Source organism: Candidozyma auris, chromosome 3 (genome assembly GCF_003013715.1).
Source record: "Candidozyma auris chromosome 3, complete sequence".
Classification (NCBI taxonomy): domain Eukaryota; kingdom Fungi; phylum Ascomycota; class Pichiomycetes; order Serinales; family Metschnikowiaceae; genus Candidozyma; species Candidozyma auris.
In genome coordinates, this window is record NC_072814.1 from 550,063 (window position 1) to 566,939 (window position 16,877).

Consider the following 16,877-nt stretch of genomic DNA (forward strand, 5'->3'; position numbering starts at 1 on the left):
GCACGATAGAAGGTTCACTACACAAATTTCTAATGCTCACGTCAGGTCGTAAAACGTTACTTATGCTAATTTCAACCAGTCTTCTTGGACTGTCGCATAGAGGAGTAGATCGATAAATCTACCTTGTCCAGATCATCTTCGCTATCATCTCTATCTTCCGTTAAACTGATCATGGATTCATCATCATCATCTATAACATCGTGATTTGGAGGCGCGTCTTGATTTTCGGCTAAGGTTGACATCATGTTAGACTTGACTTCACTGACAAATGACCATAGCGAAGAAGATACTGCCTGAAACATGTCTTCGGAGGTTTTATACTTCGAATCATGCGAAGGTGGAAGATATCGATCGAAGTTCACAGGTAGCTTCTCTGAAGAATGATCGTCTTCTTTCTCTTTATGCAAGTGTGGTTTTTGATGTGGAAGCATTTTTCGGCCATTATGCTGCTGTCCTTTATGAAGTTGCTGTTCTGTGGTGCCGCCAAGGGACTTCTCCATTTCGTTTTGAATCATCGAATCTAGTTGTTGGAGGAAGTTTATAGGCTTGGTAAGGTTCGCCCATATCGTTGAGTTCCCTTCGTTGTTTTGTTCTTGAAGTGTCTTGAAGGAATCCCTTGCCGGTGTATGGCTGGTGTTATTGGCGCCACCCAGGTTTCGTTTCCGAGTCTGTCTTTGTAGATGTAGTTCCTTGTATAATGATCTTTGGATGACATTTCGCAACTGCTGCAAATCGTCTTGTGTGCTTGAAAGCTTTTGCTTTAGATTATTGATACTATCATTTATTGCAACAACAGCCATCTCCTTCAGCGCTAGAAGGCGAAGCTGGTCATCTAGGCTCAACGACCGTAGTTCCTGGTTCAGAGGCAATGGACGATCGATGAGGGAAGATAGCTCCAGTTCAAATGATACTGTATTTCGAGGTACTTGCGGGGCATCTTGATTAGGAGAATTATGTGTTTTGGGCTCCGAGTGGCCACGGTTTCTAAAGCGTTCGGCACCCGGGGTAGGCGATACCGTGTTGAAATTAATTCCCTTTGATCTTACCGAGGAAGAACGAGTGACGCTTCGTTGAGTTATCAGCAATGGCTTGGAAGGAGGCGTTTTCCACCTGACATCGTGGTTCATGGTGGAGCTTCAGTTGACTGCGAAGGAGTAGTGAGATTTGGGACGACTCTATTTTGGTGATGTAGATGCGCACTATGTACCTTGGAAGGACCCGAATTTGGAAACAAACCTTTGATGGAAAATAAGAATTGCAGATTTCACAATGAGTTTCGCTTAGTTGATGAAAGTTAACGGACAATACCTTGGAAAAGGTCTTATTTGGTATGCCATCTTCTCATAGCGATACTTGTTTGTTTTGCCCAAATGGGTGCAAAACAGACGCGAGTCATAGAACAGTATCTTTACAAGAGTTGAGCGAATAACAAGTTCACCTATTGATGATCTATTTACAAATATTCACATGATTCAAAATCTCTTCGCTCATGTATAATAAACTGTCGTCAGTAGTATCACATCTTGGAGTGTGCTGAAATCATCAATCGAGTCCTTATCGCGTCCTTCAGCCACAGTGCTCTACAATGTAAGAACTTGTATATTTCTATCCCAACGCAAGGCTCTTTTCGAAACACAATCATCGTCTGCGCTCTAGAACTTAGAGATCAATATCATTCAAAGATAACGCTGTTCATGATTTATCCACGTTTCATGCCAAATGGTATTAACATCACCCAACCGCGATAGGGTGAATTCGCGATCCAAAACATTTCTTATCTCCCCACATAATTTACTCATGGACGATTCGTATCTCTACACACCTCCCAATCCGTCGGTGGGAAAGCTGATTAGATGGATAGTCATCTTGCTTTTATTAAGAGTGAGAAATCCTTTGCGGCTCACGGCTTTTCTCTCCCTCAATCCTACCATCAGAAACCTCATATCAAATTGGCTCAAGGAACACTCGAGACTCAAGGACCCAGAGACCGTGGATAGAAGAGCTCGCAAATTGGCCAACTTAGCGACAGTTGGGTTTTTGTTTCTGGCTGTTGTAAACAATGACCAGATCCCCAAGGACTACTGGCTGATCTACTTCTACTCTGCGTATTACGGTGACTTGAACCCTCCAAGCTCGCGAATAACAGTATATCCGACTTTATCTAAGGCTATAAAGTTCGACAAGATCAAGAAGAATTCTTGGGTACGTTATCTCTACGTTAGGAAACATTACATTATCTTCCCCCTCATTTTTGGTCAGCTATTATCGAACTATTTGACTCCCACAAGATACAAGCTTAACCATCGGTACTTATCCGCTTCGATTAAAAATTATATTTTTAACCCTATTTGGGTTAACTACCGCTTAGGTGTTAATTCACAGCAGGTGCATTGGGCTGGCCTATTGCAATCTTATATTAAGCACAACGTTGTTTTAGCTGGGGTATACGGAGCGCTTTTATTCAAAAAGCAACTCTTGGACCGCTACTATGAGGTCTCCAACAATATATTCGGCTATGATACCTCAATTAAAGAGATCGTCTACCGATACCTAGCCTTAGTGGGTCACAAGGCAAATGCCATGGCCAACTTCATTTACGGTCCAAATTTAATTTCCATGTTTCTTTTGTCTTTGACTGCTCCTCTACTCACGCGAGTGGGATTTGTTAGGAATGTTTATTTAAGCGATATCAAATCGTTTATCAAGAACTACATCAAAGCAATCGGCTTTATCGCTGCTTTTGCTACCATGTGCACCGAATCACAGCAACTAATACCCAGCTACGGCTTCCCTTGGGTATATGGAGATCCCAGAAGTGTTCGTTCAATATCCACTCAATTCTATGACGGTCTCAACTCATATTTGGCTCGTTTGATCATCCTTTCTAAGTGGAGAATTCTCAAGGATAATCACAGATGGTTCTCCTTGATCAACATAGCCAACTGGGACCGTATTGAGTCCGTTGTGCTATGCTACGGTGTCTGGAACCTCATGAACCTCAATGACTATGTTCGCAAACACCCCTACCAAAGAGAGTGCCAACGCCTCGAGAACGACTCTCTCATACGTGCAGTTGATAGAATAATGAATTAATCATATTGTTTTATGACGTTTGCTTTGTATAATTTTTTTTTTCTTGTATTAATCTAGTCAAATACTTTTGGCGTTACTGATGTCCAAGGTACTCATTGAGCCGTATATCCACCGGCACCAGGAACATTCTCCTTACCCTTCAACTTGTTCAACAAGCCCTTGAATCTCGTCTTATCGCGACCCTCATCAGGGATCTCACCTACCTCTGTGACCAACTCATTCACACGATCCCACAAGGTACCTCTTGTCAAGAATTTGTCTCTCTTCTCCAAGAATTCTTCCTGCTCCTTCAAAACTTCCTTTGCGTGCTGTTCTCTCTTGTTGTTGTAATTGTCATAAAAATCATCAATGCTCTGCTGCGCCTTTTGAATAATCTCCTCTTTTTTCTTGGAATTGGCTCTTTCCCTCTCTTCAATCTCAAGCTCACGTCTTTCCTTCCACGCTTTCAAAGGCTCTGACTCGCTCATGTCTCTCGTTGCACTTGGTGCAGAGTCGAAGCCTTCAAACTCGTCATCGTCATCATCAGCAGCTTGAGTTTCTTGAGGAGCGGCATCAACAGCGTCTTCAACCTCGGGGAATTGCTCTTTGAAATTGTTGATTTCGGCATCCCCGTCGCTTTCCTCAAGCACTTCTTTATCTTGATCTGTCTTGAATTCGTCACCCAAAAGCTCGCTCTCTCTGGACAAAAAGTCTCCACCAAGCTCTTGGTCGTTGGCCTCGACGTCTATTTCTGGATACTTATCAGCCATTGTGAACTGTGTGTTTAACTATTTCACAACTGTGGTCTTTAATGTACTTATCTGTTCTATATGTTTGTTCCTCAGTTATGCCAGCGTGCAATAACCGAGCATACACCACCGAACCAGATGCACAACCGGGTGCAAAAAAGAGTGGACTCGAACAAAACCGAAACACATGCAATATAAAATGAGGCGGCATTTTAGAAAAGTTATGGTGAGAATGAATTCATGAATTCAATGAAGACGATCGAGGCTTATAGTGTAGATTCTTGCCGAAGTATCCGAGCTGGCAACAGCTAGGAGAGCCTTCTTGTCAACAACTTTCTTGCTGAAGCTTAACTTGCACACTTTTGAAGCGGGCAAGAGCGACTTGTCAAAAGTCAACGCTTGAACAAATGTTGGATTTTTCAGGTTCAAATCGGCAGCATAGATGCAAATGGTTCCGCTTTCCTGGCCGGCGGCGACTAGTAAGCGGTTTCCCACTAGACTCAGTTGTAAACAGGCAACTGAGGTCACCGGCTCTGTTGTCTTCGATGTGGTCAAAAGCTCTGCTCCATTATCATTGGCCTTCCAGAGCTTAATGCTCTTGTCACGAGAGGCAGTAACAAAGAATGATCCATAATCGCATGTAGGTGCCCACGAACAGTCCCATACAATACGGGAATGGGCCTTCTCTTGAAACTTGACCAACTCGATCTCGGCTTTTTCCTCGTCAGAGACTCTCCAAAGTGAAAGTTGTCTATCACGAGACACTGCCACCAAGTATGTACCATCTTGTGAAAATTCCAAACTTGTGATCGTCAAACTGTGACCGTCTAATGATTGTTCACTTAGCTTATAGTCAGCGTTGACATCAAACACTCTCACTACCGCGTGCTTGGCATTATTCGACCGACAAGCGGATGCAATAAGTCTGCCTGATGGTGAGGTGGCACAGCAAGAGATTTCATAACCATGTCCGTACAACTTCTCAATTTCGGGGAATAAAGTGTGTCTCTGTAAGTGATCTTCCAAAGGAGGACCCTCAAGATCAGCAAGAGGGTCAGCTTTGCTTGAGTTACCCTCAGCTTGGTTCTCCTCATAATCCTCCTCTCTCTGTTGTGCCTCTCCGGCCTCCAATTGTTCATTGGCTGCCTTATTTGAAAGACCAAGTACTGGTAGTGCAGCTGCTTCCGGTAGAGACTCAAACTTACTCAGTTTAAGAGTCACGTCACAGAACTTATGTAATAAATCGCTTATGGATTGCGTCATCTCAAACACTCTCAAGACTTTTTCGTCTCCTCCGGAGACAAATTTGGTTTGACTAATATGATCAAGACAAATCATGTCATACCCATGAATTTGAGGTCTAGCAAATTCGTGCCACGTAACTTCTTGCTCACTCGCCTGTGATCTATGCTTCACCCATGGGGCATAGAGTCTCGTAGTCTGATCGAGTGAAGTTGCAAAAAGAAAAGACCCATCTCTGGACCACACGGCATCATTCACTTCTTTGATTGGGCCAGTGACGCCCAAAACAGAAGACCACACCTTGTTTTCCTCGTCAGTCAGCCTGTATGCCCTTATAGCACCAGTCTTACCATTGGCAAGTATAAGCTGCTCTGAAGCTTTCTCGTTATATATCCAAAGACATGACCAAAAACCTCCAGATGAGCCAGTTGCCGTAGAGGCTCCCTTGATGGACATCTCACCTAGTCTGCTCAGGCAAACCCAGATACCAGAGTCTTCATCCATTTCCCATATCATGAGAGCTGTATCAGCAGTCAGTGAAAGCAATTGTAGTTTCCTTTGAGAGCTTTGGGATGAGCAAGAAGGATGCCATTGCAAACCACTGACCCAGTCATCATGACCCATAATCAAGGCGTCAAAACTAAGGGCCGCTTTGTTCTCACCAATTCCAAACTTATGCTGTTTATTGGTAAGCAAAACAAGCTTATTTTCGTCTTCGTCAGAGTTGTCTATGTTATCATTCAACTTGAGCCGCCAAAGACGAATGTACCTATCCTGGGCGCCTGAAGCAAGGAGGTAATCTTCTCCGTCCTTTGCAATAGCAAGAGCCTTGATCCAGTCCTCATGACCAGGCACTGACGCCTGTAATTTGGGCCCCTCTGTGGGCGTGAAGGTGTAGACGAATAATGATGTACCGGTGCCGCCAATTAAAAGGAGATATGCTGTGTCTATCTTCTGCAAACAAAGAGTCAAGGCAAAGAAGTTAAACTTAACCTTATATCTGTAAGCCAAAGAGATCCTAGTATCCTCGATTTTGTAAACAGTGACTTCACCTCGGGTGTTACCAGTGACAAAGTAGTGCTCATCAAAGACGCTGATGCAAGTTATGGAGACGTCTTCTTCAACCAACGTTTGTATAAGATTGTAGGTATCACCTGACTTCTTCCAGACATTGATCTCTCCATCTTCACCAGCAGAAACAAGAAGATCCGTGCCAGGGATAAACCTCACACAGGTGACTTCTTTAGTGTGTTTCACCAATGTGCGATATACGCCTTTCTTATCGATGGAAAAAGGGTTCCACAAAGCCACAGTGGTGTAGGCGCCATAGGCCACCAAATTATCTTTGTAGTCAAATACATGGGCCTGACGATTAGCGCCTATGAAAATGCCAACCTCATCGACAGCGCCAGAAGCAGTCATGATACTGATGGAGATGAGCACTAAGAAACGAAAAGATCGCGATGGGTGCAAAAAGACTGCACTGAGTTAGGGTATAGGTATGCACTAACAAGCAGGTTTTAGAGTTGATAGTGCCCTTTTAGATGTTGTAGAAAGACTTGGGTAAGCCCAGCTTTCATACTTTTGCATGATTGACTTCCCCGGTGACTTAGATATAAATAAAGACTTGAGGTACTACATAGACATACATGGGTCAGCTAAATCTTTACGGAGCCACTAACCGACAGCTTGAACACATTGTGCTAACCCTCTACAAAGTTGGCCCTTATGAGGTATTCAATTTTTTTGGCTTGTCTACGATATTGACTGGCTCTATGGGGGCAAGTACCAGTGATGAGCCCGTATACAGATTGTTTCTTCACATGACTAGATCGTGATGATTTAAGTGACGTAGGCTTTCTTTCGGCTTTCCTTATTATGCAATATGTGATGCCGTAAGATATTTTTTTTTAATTTTTTTTTCTCTTCGAAATAGCTCTGTCTATACTGTTCTATTCTCCAGGTCCTCTTTTCGCAGCGACTACCACAAGCCATGCAGTATTGTCAATCAAATCCTACTACTACATTCTTTTCATGGTATCAGCGTATGTACTGATTGGAACTTCAACTCTCAAAATTCACTAACAGCAGTGTTCTTTTAGTTCATAGGGCCACGCCGGGCACAATCACTCAATTTCACGATTACCTACTGAATAGACTTCCCACACTCAAAGGCAATTGGGACTTCACATTCAAAATCTTCCGAAACAACACCTACTCTGTGGCGCCAGAGCTCGCAGAAACTCATGAAACAGCTCCGGAGTCACAATTCCTTTATACTTTTTCGCCGTCGTACCTCAATTATTCGTGTGTTACACTTATCAACAAAAAGACTGCCACTGTGTTTAGTCATGTTGTGCAAGAAGAACTAGGATCAGCGCACAATGAGTTGGCAATTCCAAACGATCATCTACTCAGAGGAGCAACATCTGGACTCAATGACTCATTCGATTATTTAGTGTCCAAGAGAATGCAAAGTATGTGGACACCTCGCCAAACGATCAAGGGAGATGGAGGGCAAATTTACGAGCTAGAGAACGGAAATGTGCTTATACGAACGGCTAACGTGTCATTACATGGTAACTTTCGTGGATTTCTTATCCAAATTGAACACAATGATGCAAAATCGGTTGAAGCGGATCCTAAGGTCATCATTGAAGACATCATGACCAAATACGATATTCCGACGGGAAACTTATGCTACAAAGTTTTGAATCCTAGTAAACTTGATGCATGTGGAGACTTGGCTCTCCAATATTCTGAAATATTAAACTTTTGATTCACGTCTCCTTATATGTGGGTGCACGGGTTTTCTTATGAAGAGTTTCGAGAGATGCTCATCTCGTAAATCAAAGTAAAATATAACTATCATGGTGAAAGCTCAGAAAAAGAATAAAAAGCTTGATAGAAAAGCAAAGCGTCAATCAGAAGAGGAAGAGCTCGCTTCGTTGAAAAAAAGAATCGAAGAGTTCCAATCAGAAGATATAAATGAGGCTTCTCAGTTTCAAGACTACCCCATATCTGAAGGTACTCTTCAAGGTCTTCGTGAGGCCAATTATGTTTCAATGACTGATATTCAGAAAAAGACCATACCTCATGCTTTGAAGGGTGAAGATATTATCGGTACAGCCAAAACAGGGTCAGGAAAGACCTTAGCATTCTTGATTCCCGTCATTGAATGTTTAATCCACAACAACGTGACGGAATATGACGGCCTAGCTGCGCTCATCGTGTCTCCTACTCGAGAATTGGCAATCCAAATCTTTGAGGTTCTTACAAAGATTGGAAAGTATAATTCCTTTTCAGCTGGTTTGGTCACTGGCGGCAAAGACGTTCAGTTCGAAAAGGAAAGAATCGGAAGAATGAACATTCTTGTCGGCACTCCTGGCCGTATTGCACAACATTTTAATCAATCTGCTGGCATTGAAACCTCCAACTTACAGATTCTTGTCCTCGATGAGGCCGATAGGTGCTTGGACATGGGTTTCAGAAAACAGATTGACAGCATCCTAGGGCATTTGTCGCCCGATAGACAGACCCTCTTGTTCTCCGCTACCCAATCAGAAAGTGTCAAGGACCTTGCCAGATTGTCATTAACAAACCCTACCAAGATTGGTGTCTCGTCTGACAACACCGTCTCCGCTACACCCGATACGTTGGATCAATATTATATTCGCATAAATCTAGAAGATAAACTAGACGTTCTTTGGTCTTTTATAAAGACTCACCTTAAAAGCAAGATCCTTGTCTTCTTCTCGTCACTGAAGCAGGTTCAATATGCTTACGAATCATTCCGTACATTACAGCCGGGTATTTCTTTGATGAGATTATATGGCCGCCACAAGCAAACTTCAAGACTAGAAACAACGGTTAAATTTTCACACGCGCAGTATGCTTGTCTTTTTGCTACCGATATCGTGGCTAGAGGCTTAGATTTTCCTGCCATTGATTGGGTGGTCCAGGTAGACTGTCCTGAGGATGCTGCGACTTATGTTCACAGGGTTGGAAGATGTGCTCGCTTTGGTCGTCCAGGTAAGTCCCTTTTGATGCTTCTACCATCGGAAGAGGAGCCCATGTTAAAAAGACTTAAGACCCACGATATCGATATCAAGAACATGAACATTAAAAAAAATAGCAAGAAGACAATCCGTCCACAGTTGCAATCACTCTGCTTCAAGGATCCGCAAATGAAGAATTTGGGTCAGCGTGCATTCATCTCTTATTACCGCTCTATTTATGTCCAGAAAGATAAAGAAATTTTTGATATCAATACTTTACCTGCCGAGAAGTTTGCTGAATCATTAGGGCTCCCAGGCGCTCCCAAGATCAAAATCAAAGGGGGGGAAGGGAACAAGGAGAAGAAAAATATGTCTAGGCAGCTCATGGAATTTGAGAAAGCCGACAACGATGGTGAAGTCAAGGATGAGAGGGGTAAGAAGACTACAAAAACCAAGTACGATAGAATGTTCGAGAGACAAAACCAGACAGTTCTTTCCAAGGAATATCTAAGCATGACAGGAACAGGTTTACGAAAAGATAACGAGGATAGCGAGAGTGATGATGATTTCATGAAGGTGAAGAGAGCAGATCATGACATCAAGGACGGTGAGACCCCGGACTTGACGCTTCCAGTTTCCAAGAGAGCGGCAAAGAAGGCTCTTTCGAAGAAACTCTCGATCAAAGACAAAGGTAAGCCAACAAAGTTAGTGTTCGACGATGAGGGAGAAGCTCACCCAATTTATGAGTTGGAAGACGAAGAGGATTTCAAGAAGAAGGGTGACGCAAAAGATCAAAAACGTGAATTTGTCACAAAGGAAACTGACGCTATGAATGAAGCTGATGTCGAAGACAAAGCGCTTGCCAAAGCAAAGAGGCAGGAGAAGAAGAGAAAGCGTAAAGAAGCTGAAAGAAGATTGCAGGAAGAGGATCTCCCTGAGGATGATGGTGAAGTGCAAGTAACGTTGGGCACACCCGATCTTGATAGAGATCTTGAGTCGCTGGACGAGGAGGTCAAGGAACCCAAACTGAAAAAGCCAAAGTGGTTTAAGAACATCAGGAAAAGAGATACAGAAGAGAGCGGTGTTGTGGAGATAGATGAGCCACAAACCATAGAAGATTTGGAGGCTTTGACTTCCAGGTTGATAAATGAATAGTCGCCTACGGATAAAAAAAAAAAAAGATACATCTTCTAAAGTGCTATGCATGCGTAATTGAACCTATAATGCTACCTAATTTCCGGTGTGGCGACAAGCTTAGCTGTCACTTCGCCCAACCTATATATATCGCCAACAACCTTCCTACCTTCCTCGTCTAATATGTCATCGCTGTCGTTTTCACCAGACGCTCGAGGGGCTTTAGAGTCTATAACGTATAGTTCTTGGAGGAAACTTGAAGGGACACCCCGTGCCACATTCAAGGTTGTCTTCGAACCTAGAGACATGGTGATTTTTCCAGACCTATGAAAATTGAGTTGTCCGATCTGGCCCAGGAAATTAGCCAATCTCAGGTTCGCAAGCTCTGAGAAGGTTTCCTCTGATTTTTCTTTTGTGGCGTCTTCATCTGCATTGATGTTGCTGATCTGTGGAAGATGCACCAAAAAGTAGTTATCTTGTTGTATAGTGTTCGAATTGTCAGCTTTAAGTCCAGCAAACTTTCCTGTGACTAAATCCACAATAGCACGCTGGTCATCTATGAGTCTATTGTGCTCATCTTGTTCCACAGTTCCGCCTACACGGTCCAGAACAAGATCCGGTGTATGCTCTCTTTTAATGTCTTCGGAAGACTCACTCTTCACTAACTCTGGGCCGGGAGTACGAGAAGGGGCACGTGAAGAAGTAGCAGACGTCGTCGAAGAAAGAGACATGGCAACTTTAGATGCCTCTTTCTCTGCATCTTTTTGTGGACGAACGGGGAAAAGCACGGTCTCAGTAGCATCAAACTGGTAGTCTCTACTCATGTTGATTTTAGTGACTCCACTGTCATCATCTGAATCTTCTCCCGCAGGAGTACCGTCGCTTTGCGATCGACTCTTCATTTTCAAATTCAGCAAGGGGTCTGCCTGTTCTTTGCCCTCTGCGCCAAATATCTTATCATTGGTCAACCCAGTCTTGGATGTAGCGACTGGCCCACTTCCTACAGCAGACGACGCCAAAGGACCGGCTGAGACAACGTGTGTGCCCGCATAAGAACCTCCACGGCCTCTCCCACGCCCTCTGAGCCCTCCACGGCCCCTTGTCGATGGTTGGCTTGCTTTCTCTTCAGTCTTCACAACGGGTGAGTTCTTCTCTCTGTCTTCTTTTGATTTTCTTGCCACCACTTTTGGCTTGAATTTCAAAGCTGGCTTAGAGCCAGACTTCTTCAGATTGAGCGAGTCTAGTCTATTTGACATGACAAGATCAATCGCTTGGATTGAAGTTTGAAACTTTGTGAAGGGCTCCAGGATATGCAAGACCCGTACACCGCAACACTGGGACCCAGAATTCTACAGAACAGAAAAGCTGTAATTAAAAAGATACGAAGAATGATATACAAACCCTTTCACTGTGAGATCAGAGCTTGTCGTTCTTTCTTCATAAATTAGGTTTGCTTGTGTCTGTCAAGGCTGGATCTGACCTACTCTGTTGCACCTGCAGTACCCCCTGTAAAAGTAGCGATGAGGCATCGGTGCCATCTGCAACCTTCAATCACACCCATGTCTCAGGAAATCTCAGATAATGAGCTCGATGCCTTTGATGCGGGCAATGAAAAAGTCTTACTAGAGCAAGCGGGCGACTATCTTCGTCAAAAGGATTCTGAGGATGAGGATTCTGAGGAGGAGGTGCTTGGACTTCAAAACGAAGTGGCCTCCGAGAGTGATAAGGATGAGAGTAGTGACGAAGAGATGGATGACGGCGAGATTCAATCTGGTGAAGACGACTCCGATGCTGAAGGTTGGGGATCAAAAAAGAACTACTATGGCGGCGAAGAAGATAGTGATGATGATAGGGAGATGACTGAGGAGGCTCTTAGACAGCAGAAGAAACACTTGCAAGCGCTTGCGATGGATGACTTTGTGGATGAAGAGATGATGGAGGATTGGACACGTAAGGCAAAGGACCATGACGCTCAAGATACTAAAGAAATTGTTATTTCAGATGAGAAAATAGACTTCGAACAGTTGGACGATGAGGAGAAGATGAAGGTATTGAATGGATCTTTTCCGGAATTGGTGCCCCTTTTGAAAGAGTTTACTAGTCTAACGCCCACGTTAGAAGGATTTGAGGCAGAGACAAAGACGTCCCCACTGATGCAAGCAAAGCTCGTGGCCTTGAGAGCGTACTTGGCTTCGATCTCCTCATATTTCGCTTTGCTCATGGAAAGATTGAGAGGCAGTGATAGACACACAAGCATGAAAGATGAGCCAGTAATGGAACTGATCCTTCAGAGTCGAGAAGTCTGGAGACAGGCCAACGAGTTGTCGGTTGAGGAGATTGGAGACATCGCCGAGGAGAGCGGGTCGGGAGCTGAAGAAAGTGAAATCGAAGAGCAGGAACTCGATGAACAGGCTGATCAAGAGAGAATCCTTACTGACTCTGAGCTGGAAAACGATCAAGAAGAGCCTCCAAGCGATAGTGAAACGAAAGGCATCAAGAGTGCTTCGCATATCGACATCTCCAAGCCAAGAGTCATCAAAACTGCTCCTCTTACCAACGGCACTGGCGACTATTCTGAGCAAACTGCCATTGACGCCGGTGACCTTCTTGACAAGCAGCGTCGTAAAAAGTCCTTACGTTTCTACACATCCAAAATCAACAAGGCCTCTCAAAAAGGTAACCCTGATGAGCAATTTGCCGGAGATGCCGACTTGCCATACAAGGAGAGGCTATATGAGAGGCAACAACGACTTATGGAAGAAGCACGTAAGAGAGGATTGGGTGGTAAAGACTCCATGGGTGATGATTTGGACGGAAAAGATCCTGCCAGTGGGGATGAGCGAGACATTTACGACACGAATGATGTGAACGGGGAAGACTACTACGAGAACATGAAGAATGCAAGAGACGCCAAGAAGCAGGCTAGACGCTCTGCTCATCTTGAAGCTAAAAAAGCTGCCAGGGAGGGCAAATTGGCTGATATGGCTGAAACAGCTGATGAAAATGGTAAAAGAGCTCTCAACTTCCAAATTCTCAAGAATAAGGGTCTTACGCCGAACAGGAAAAACGACAACAGAAATGCCAGGGTCAAAAAGAGAAAGAAGTACGAGACAGCCAAGAAGAAGCTCAAGTCTGTCAGACAAGTTTACGATCAGAACAATCGTGGACCATACGAGGGAGAGAAAACAGGTATCAAAAAGGGCATGTCACGCTCTGTCAAGTTGGTTTGATAGAATACATCATTGCATTATTATCGCAGTTTATATGTACATTAAATTTCATCGCAGGTGGAGTGATCCTAACGGCTGAAGGTGATGTCATCTATACGTAAAATGGATTTCACAGTCTCAGCAGCCAATGTGATAGCACTAGTAGAGACAAGAACTGGTTGTAAAACATTTTCGGTGAATGTGTTAGAAGCGCCATGTCTTCTGACAGAGATGCCTGCGTTTTTCTCCCCTTTTTCGTGTCTATTTCTCAAGTCAGTCACAACATTGATAGGATTCAAACCAGCATTCTCGGCTAGCGTGGTTGGAATCACCTCCAATGCCTGTGCAAAAACTTGGTAAACGAAGTGCTCAACACCACTTAATTGGTTGGCCTCCTTGAAGAGCACTCTGGAAGCCTCGATCTCTGGAGCACCACCGCCAGCAATCAAAGCCTTTTCCTTCACTAAACATCTGACCACACAAAGTGCGTCGTGAATCGATCTTTCGGCTTCATCCAAAACTAGTTGGTTGGCGCCACGAATAACCACAGAGACAGTTGGGCGGGTATTCTTTGGGTTGACACCTGTGATTTTAACGATCTTGGATCCAGACGACTCTATTTCATCGACGAGCTCAGCTGCACCTAATCTATCCTCAGTGAAGTTGTCCACATCTGCGATTGGCTTGCAGCCAGTGGCTTTCGTCAAAAACTCAACCTCGTCTCTTTCAATGTCTTTGATGACCATGATATTCAATTTCGCAAGGAAATGCAATGCCAAATCATTCACGGCGTCTCTTAAAATAGACTTTTGAATAAGTAAGACATTACACTTAGCTTTCTTTATCTTCTTGCAAATATTAAGCAAATATGCTCTCTCTTCCTTGAGAATCTTGTCCATTTGTCTGTAATCGTTAACGACCACATTGTTCTCCATGTCTGGTTTGGGTGGGGACAATTGAAATTGTATTAAGCCAATACGGGCCTTTTCCATCCGGGAGGGGCCGCCAGCAGATTTCAAAACATTCTGTGTAAGCACAACACCATCCACTAATTCAGTGTCGTCAATGGTGCCGCCTACTTTCTTGATGAGGCGGATATCGTTCAAGTCGACATTATCGTGGTATTCATTCATGACTTTGAGCACAGAGTCTACCGAGAGAGGAGACAACAATGCTGAGTGCTGAGAAACGATTTTGGAGGATAACGAGGTAGACGCGGCCTTGATCAAGATCTCCCTATCCTTCAAGGAAATTTTGTGAGACATCTCCAAGTAAACCTCACAAACACGTGCAGCAGCACGTTGAAAGCTTTCCCCAACAATGGTTGGGTGGATACCCTTGTTCAACAATTTCTCAGCGGCACCCAAAAGAGACCCTGCCAAAATGGCTACAGATGTAGTACCATCACCAGCCTCAACGTCTTGTGCAGCAGACAAGTCCACCAACATACGTGCAGCTGGGTGTAAAATAGCCATGTGTTTAAGAATTGTGGCACCATCGTTCGAAATGATGATTTTGCCGTCCTTGGTTTTGATCATCTTGTCCATACCCTTAGGACCCAAGGAGGTTCTGATGGCGTCACTGACGGCTCTGGCAGCGAGAATGTTCGACTTTCTCACTTCCTGAGGCTTTTCCTTATCCTTGAAAGTGGCATTGGAAGGGTTTTTCGATTGAACAGCAGCCATGCTTGGTGATGTCCTTCAGTAGTACGGTGTTGAAGGAAGCATAGGGTTGAGATTTTTTCTCGAATCAGAAGTCACGTGCGAGGGCATGGTAAGATGGGTTTATGAGTTTTGCGGTAACATAACTGAAATGTCAGGAGTGGGTTTCAAATTCTTTCTCGGATAGTAGGTAGCGGGGATTCTACAATATTTTACTTCAATTGCGGATTTTGTAGGAATACCGTGGCAGGCATTTGGTCCGAGCTTAGCTTTATAGAAAATCCCCAGCGGATGCAAATCTATACAGAACGTTCTCGTTGTATCCGTTTTCTACTATGACACGCTTTTTACACAAATCCCAAAGCAGATTAAAAAAAAATAATAAAAAAAAAAATACATGAGTTGGATATTTAGTCGCTTTAAAGGAAATCAGTATATCAGAATTATCTAAATCAATCATGGAATTTGCAGTCTTATAAGAGTTGTGGTGGCTGGTAGTGCACCTAGCTCCATCAGTCCCATCAGTTCCATTGATTCATCAACTTCATACATTACCCCATGACTCAGGAAACCCACGTTTTTAACAGCATTCGAGTTACATGCAACAAGGTGAACCTGTGCTCGTACCTGAATTGGCATGTGCATTTTAAAAACCATATTCCCGAGGCTGAAGTAATCAAACCGCTTCCTCCTGCGTTTTTGGAGTACCTCAGTGCTGACAGTATCAGATTGCCCACCTCAGCGACCGTGGAAAGAAACGATGATAATGAGTATAGTGACTGGGAGGATGACTCAGAGCCATCTTTGGCAGCAGATCCAGTGGAGGGCTTCCACGACTTCCACGAGAAACTCAAGGGTATAGTTGATAAGTTTGGCAAGGTGCTTGTCAAGACGAACTGGTCGGCAGGGAAAGATGCAAAGTGGATCTTGATTAACAACTCTTTACAATGCACCTCAGTGAACGATATCTACTTACTTCTCAACTCCTCAGATCACATTGCCCACGATCTAGATCGCCATATGTACGATGAATGCGAAGATAAGGACGAAGGCCCTTATATGGAGCCTGAGCTCGTGGTGAAGAAGTGGATCTTCGACTTCAACCCTGCGCTCGAATTCAGGATATTCATCAAAGATAAAAAGTTCTTGGGTGTTTCTCAAAGAGACCCTGGTCACTATATTTTTCTCGAGGAGGTCCTTCCTAAGCTAAAAGAAGCGCTCACGACCTTTCAAGCCAGCGTTGTTGCCAAAACGACTTTCCCCGCTTATGATTATATCATGGACGTCTACATACCGAGGCCATACAACAAGGTGACGATAATCGACGTCAATCCCTTCACTAGGAAATGGGACCTGCTTTTGTTCACCTGGCATGAGCTTCTTGAGAAGGAAAACGACGGTAATTTCGAGCTCCGAATCATTACAGAGACCAATATGGGCCATTTGGCTCGTAAGGACCACAGCGAGAGTCAGGTCCCCCTCGAGGTGGTAGGGGCGGCCAACGATAGCCAAGCCATGGTGGAGCTTGCCCGAGAGTGGTCTCTACTAGCAAGACAAGCTGAGCAGACGTAACAATGTGGGTTTCACTAGTTTCTCGGACTTTTCGCAACGCTTCACCGGACGGAAATCAAAAAGCTTCTCTACGCACGAGGTCCCGAGAAAACTGATGACATTACTGGTTGAAATTCACAAGTCCGACGAGAAGCCGTTTTAGCGCAAGCGAACATCTGTTACCATGTGGACAAAAAGTGGCTCTGCTAAACACTCGTGGTTAGGGTTTATTTTTGGTTCCCCCGCAGAAGCTTGACAGCT

The 16,877-nt window shown here is 44.1% G+C and overlaps 10 protein-coding genes across 10 annotated transcripts; 5 read left to right on the forward strand and 5 right to left on the reverse strand. All coding sequences in view use genetic code 12, as the record gives it.

Annotated features, from left to right (window-relative positions):
• Positions 1 to 71: 71 nt before the first annotated feature.
• On the reverse strand, positions 72 to 1,127 carry CJI96_0002877 (uncharacterized protein; the record flags this gene model as incomplete). The annotated part of the gene is made up of 1 exon (XM_029033620.2): positions 72 to 1,127. One exon carries the CDS (start codon positions 1,125 to 1,127, stop codon positions 72 to 74), a length of 1,056 nt encoding a protein of 351 aa, XP_028892212.2.
• Positions 1,128 to 1,797: 670 nt separating this feature from the next.
• Positions 1,798 to 3,093, forward strand: CJI96_0002878 (uncharacterized protein; the record flags this gene model as incomplete). Its single annotated transcript, XM_029033619.1, has 1 exon — positions 1,798 to 3,093. The coding sequence occupies one exon, from the start codon at positions 1,798 to 1,800 to the stop codon at positions 3,091 to 3,093; it is 1,296 nt and encodes a 431-aa protein (XP_028892211.1).
• Positions 3,094 to 3,185: 92 nt separating this feature from the next.
• On the reverse strand, positions 3,186 to 3,842 carry CLC1 (Clc1p; the record flags this gene model as incomplete). Its single annotated transcript, XM_029033618.2, has 1 exon — positions 3,186 to 3,842. The coding sequence occupies one exon, from the start codon at positions 3,840 to 3,842 to the stop codon at positions 3,186 to 3,188; it is 657 nt and encodes a 218-aa protein (XP_028892210.2).
• A 225-nt stretch (positions 3,843 to 4,067) lies between these two features.
• CJI96_0002880 (Elongator subunit ELP2) lies at positions 4,068 to 6,485 on the reverse strand (the record flags this gene model as incomplete). Its single annotated transcript, XM_029033617.2, has 1 exon — positions 4,068 to 6,485. The coding sequence occupies one exon, from the start codon at positions 6,483 to 6,485 to the stop codon at positions 4,068 to 4,070; it is 2,418 nt and encodes an 805-aa protein (XP_028892209.2).
• Positions 6,486 to 7,097: 612 nt separating this feature from the next.
• Positions 7,098 to 7,842, forward strand: MED20 (Med20p; the record flags this gene model as incomplete). The annotated part of the gene is made up of 2 exons (XM_029033616.2): positions 7,098 to 7,108; positions 7,155 to 7,842. The coding sequence occupies 2 exons, from the start codon at positions 7,098 to 7,100 to the stop codon at positions 7,840 to 7,842; spliced, it is 699 nt and encodes a 232-aa protein (XP_028892208.2).
• Positions 7,843 to 7,933: 91 nt separating this feature from the next.
• HCA4 (RNA-dependent ATPase HCA4) lies at positions 7,934 to 10,216 on the forward strand (the record flags this gene model as incomplete). The annotated part of the gene is made up of 1 exon (XM_029033615.2): positions 7,934 to 10,216. The coding sequence occupies one exon, from the start codon at positions 7,934 to 7,936 to the stop codon at positions 10,214 to 10,216; it is 2,283 nt and encodes a 760-aa protein (XP_028892207.2).
• Positions 10,217 to 10,287: 71 nt separating this feature from the next.
• Positions 10,288 to 11,451, reverse strand: RPC53 (DNA-directed RNA polymerase III subunit C53; the record flags this gene model as incomplete). The annotated part of the gene is made up of 1 exon (XM_029033614.2): positions 10,288 to 11,451. One exon carries the CDS (start codon positions 11,449 to 11,451, stop codon positions 10,288 to 10,290), a length of 1,164 nt encoding a protein of 387 aa, XP_028892206.2.
• A 303-nt stretch (positions 11,452 to 11,754) lies between these two features.
• SAS10 (rRNA-processing protein SAS10) lies at positions 11,755 to 13,425 on the forward strand (the record flags this gene model as incomplete). Its single annotated transcript, XM_029033613.2, has 1 exon — positions 11,755 to 13,425. The coding sequence occupies one exon, from the start codon at positions 11,755 to 11,757 to the stop codon at positions 13,423 to 13,425; it is 1,671 nt and encodes a 556-aa protein (XP_028892205.2).
• Positions 13,426 to 13,493: 68 nt separating this feature from the next.
• CJI96_0002885 (chaperonin-containing T-complex subunit CCT4) lies at positions 13,494 to 15,089 on the reverse strand (the record flags this gene model as incomplete). Its single annotated transcript, XM_029033612.2, has 1 exon — positions 13,494 to 15,089. One exon carries the CDS (start codon positions 15,087 to 15,089, stop codon positions 13,494 to 13,496), a length of 1,596 nt encoding a protein of 531 aa, XP_028892204.2.
• Positions 15,090 to 15,623: 534 nt separating this feature from the next.
• Positions 15,624 to 16,637, forward strand: CJI96_0002886 (cell proliferation protein CDC123; the record flags this gene model as incomplete). The annotated part of the gene is made up of 1 exon (XM_029033611.2): positions 15,624 to 16,637. One exon carries the CDS (start codon positions 15,624 to 15,626, stop codon positions 16,635 to 16,637), a length of 1,014 nt encoding a protein of 337 aa, XP_028892203.2.
• Between the last annotated feature and the right edge of the window lie 240 nt (positions 16,638 to 16,877).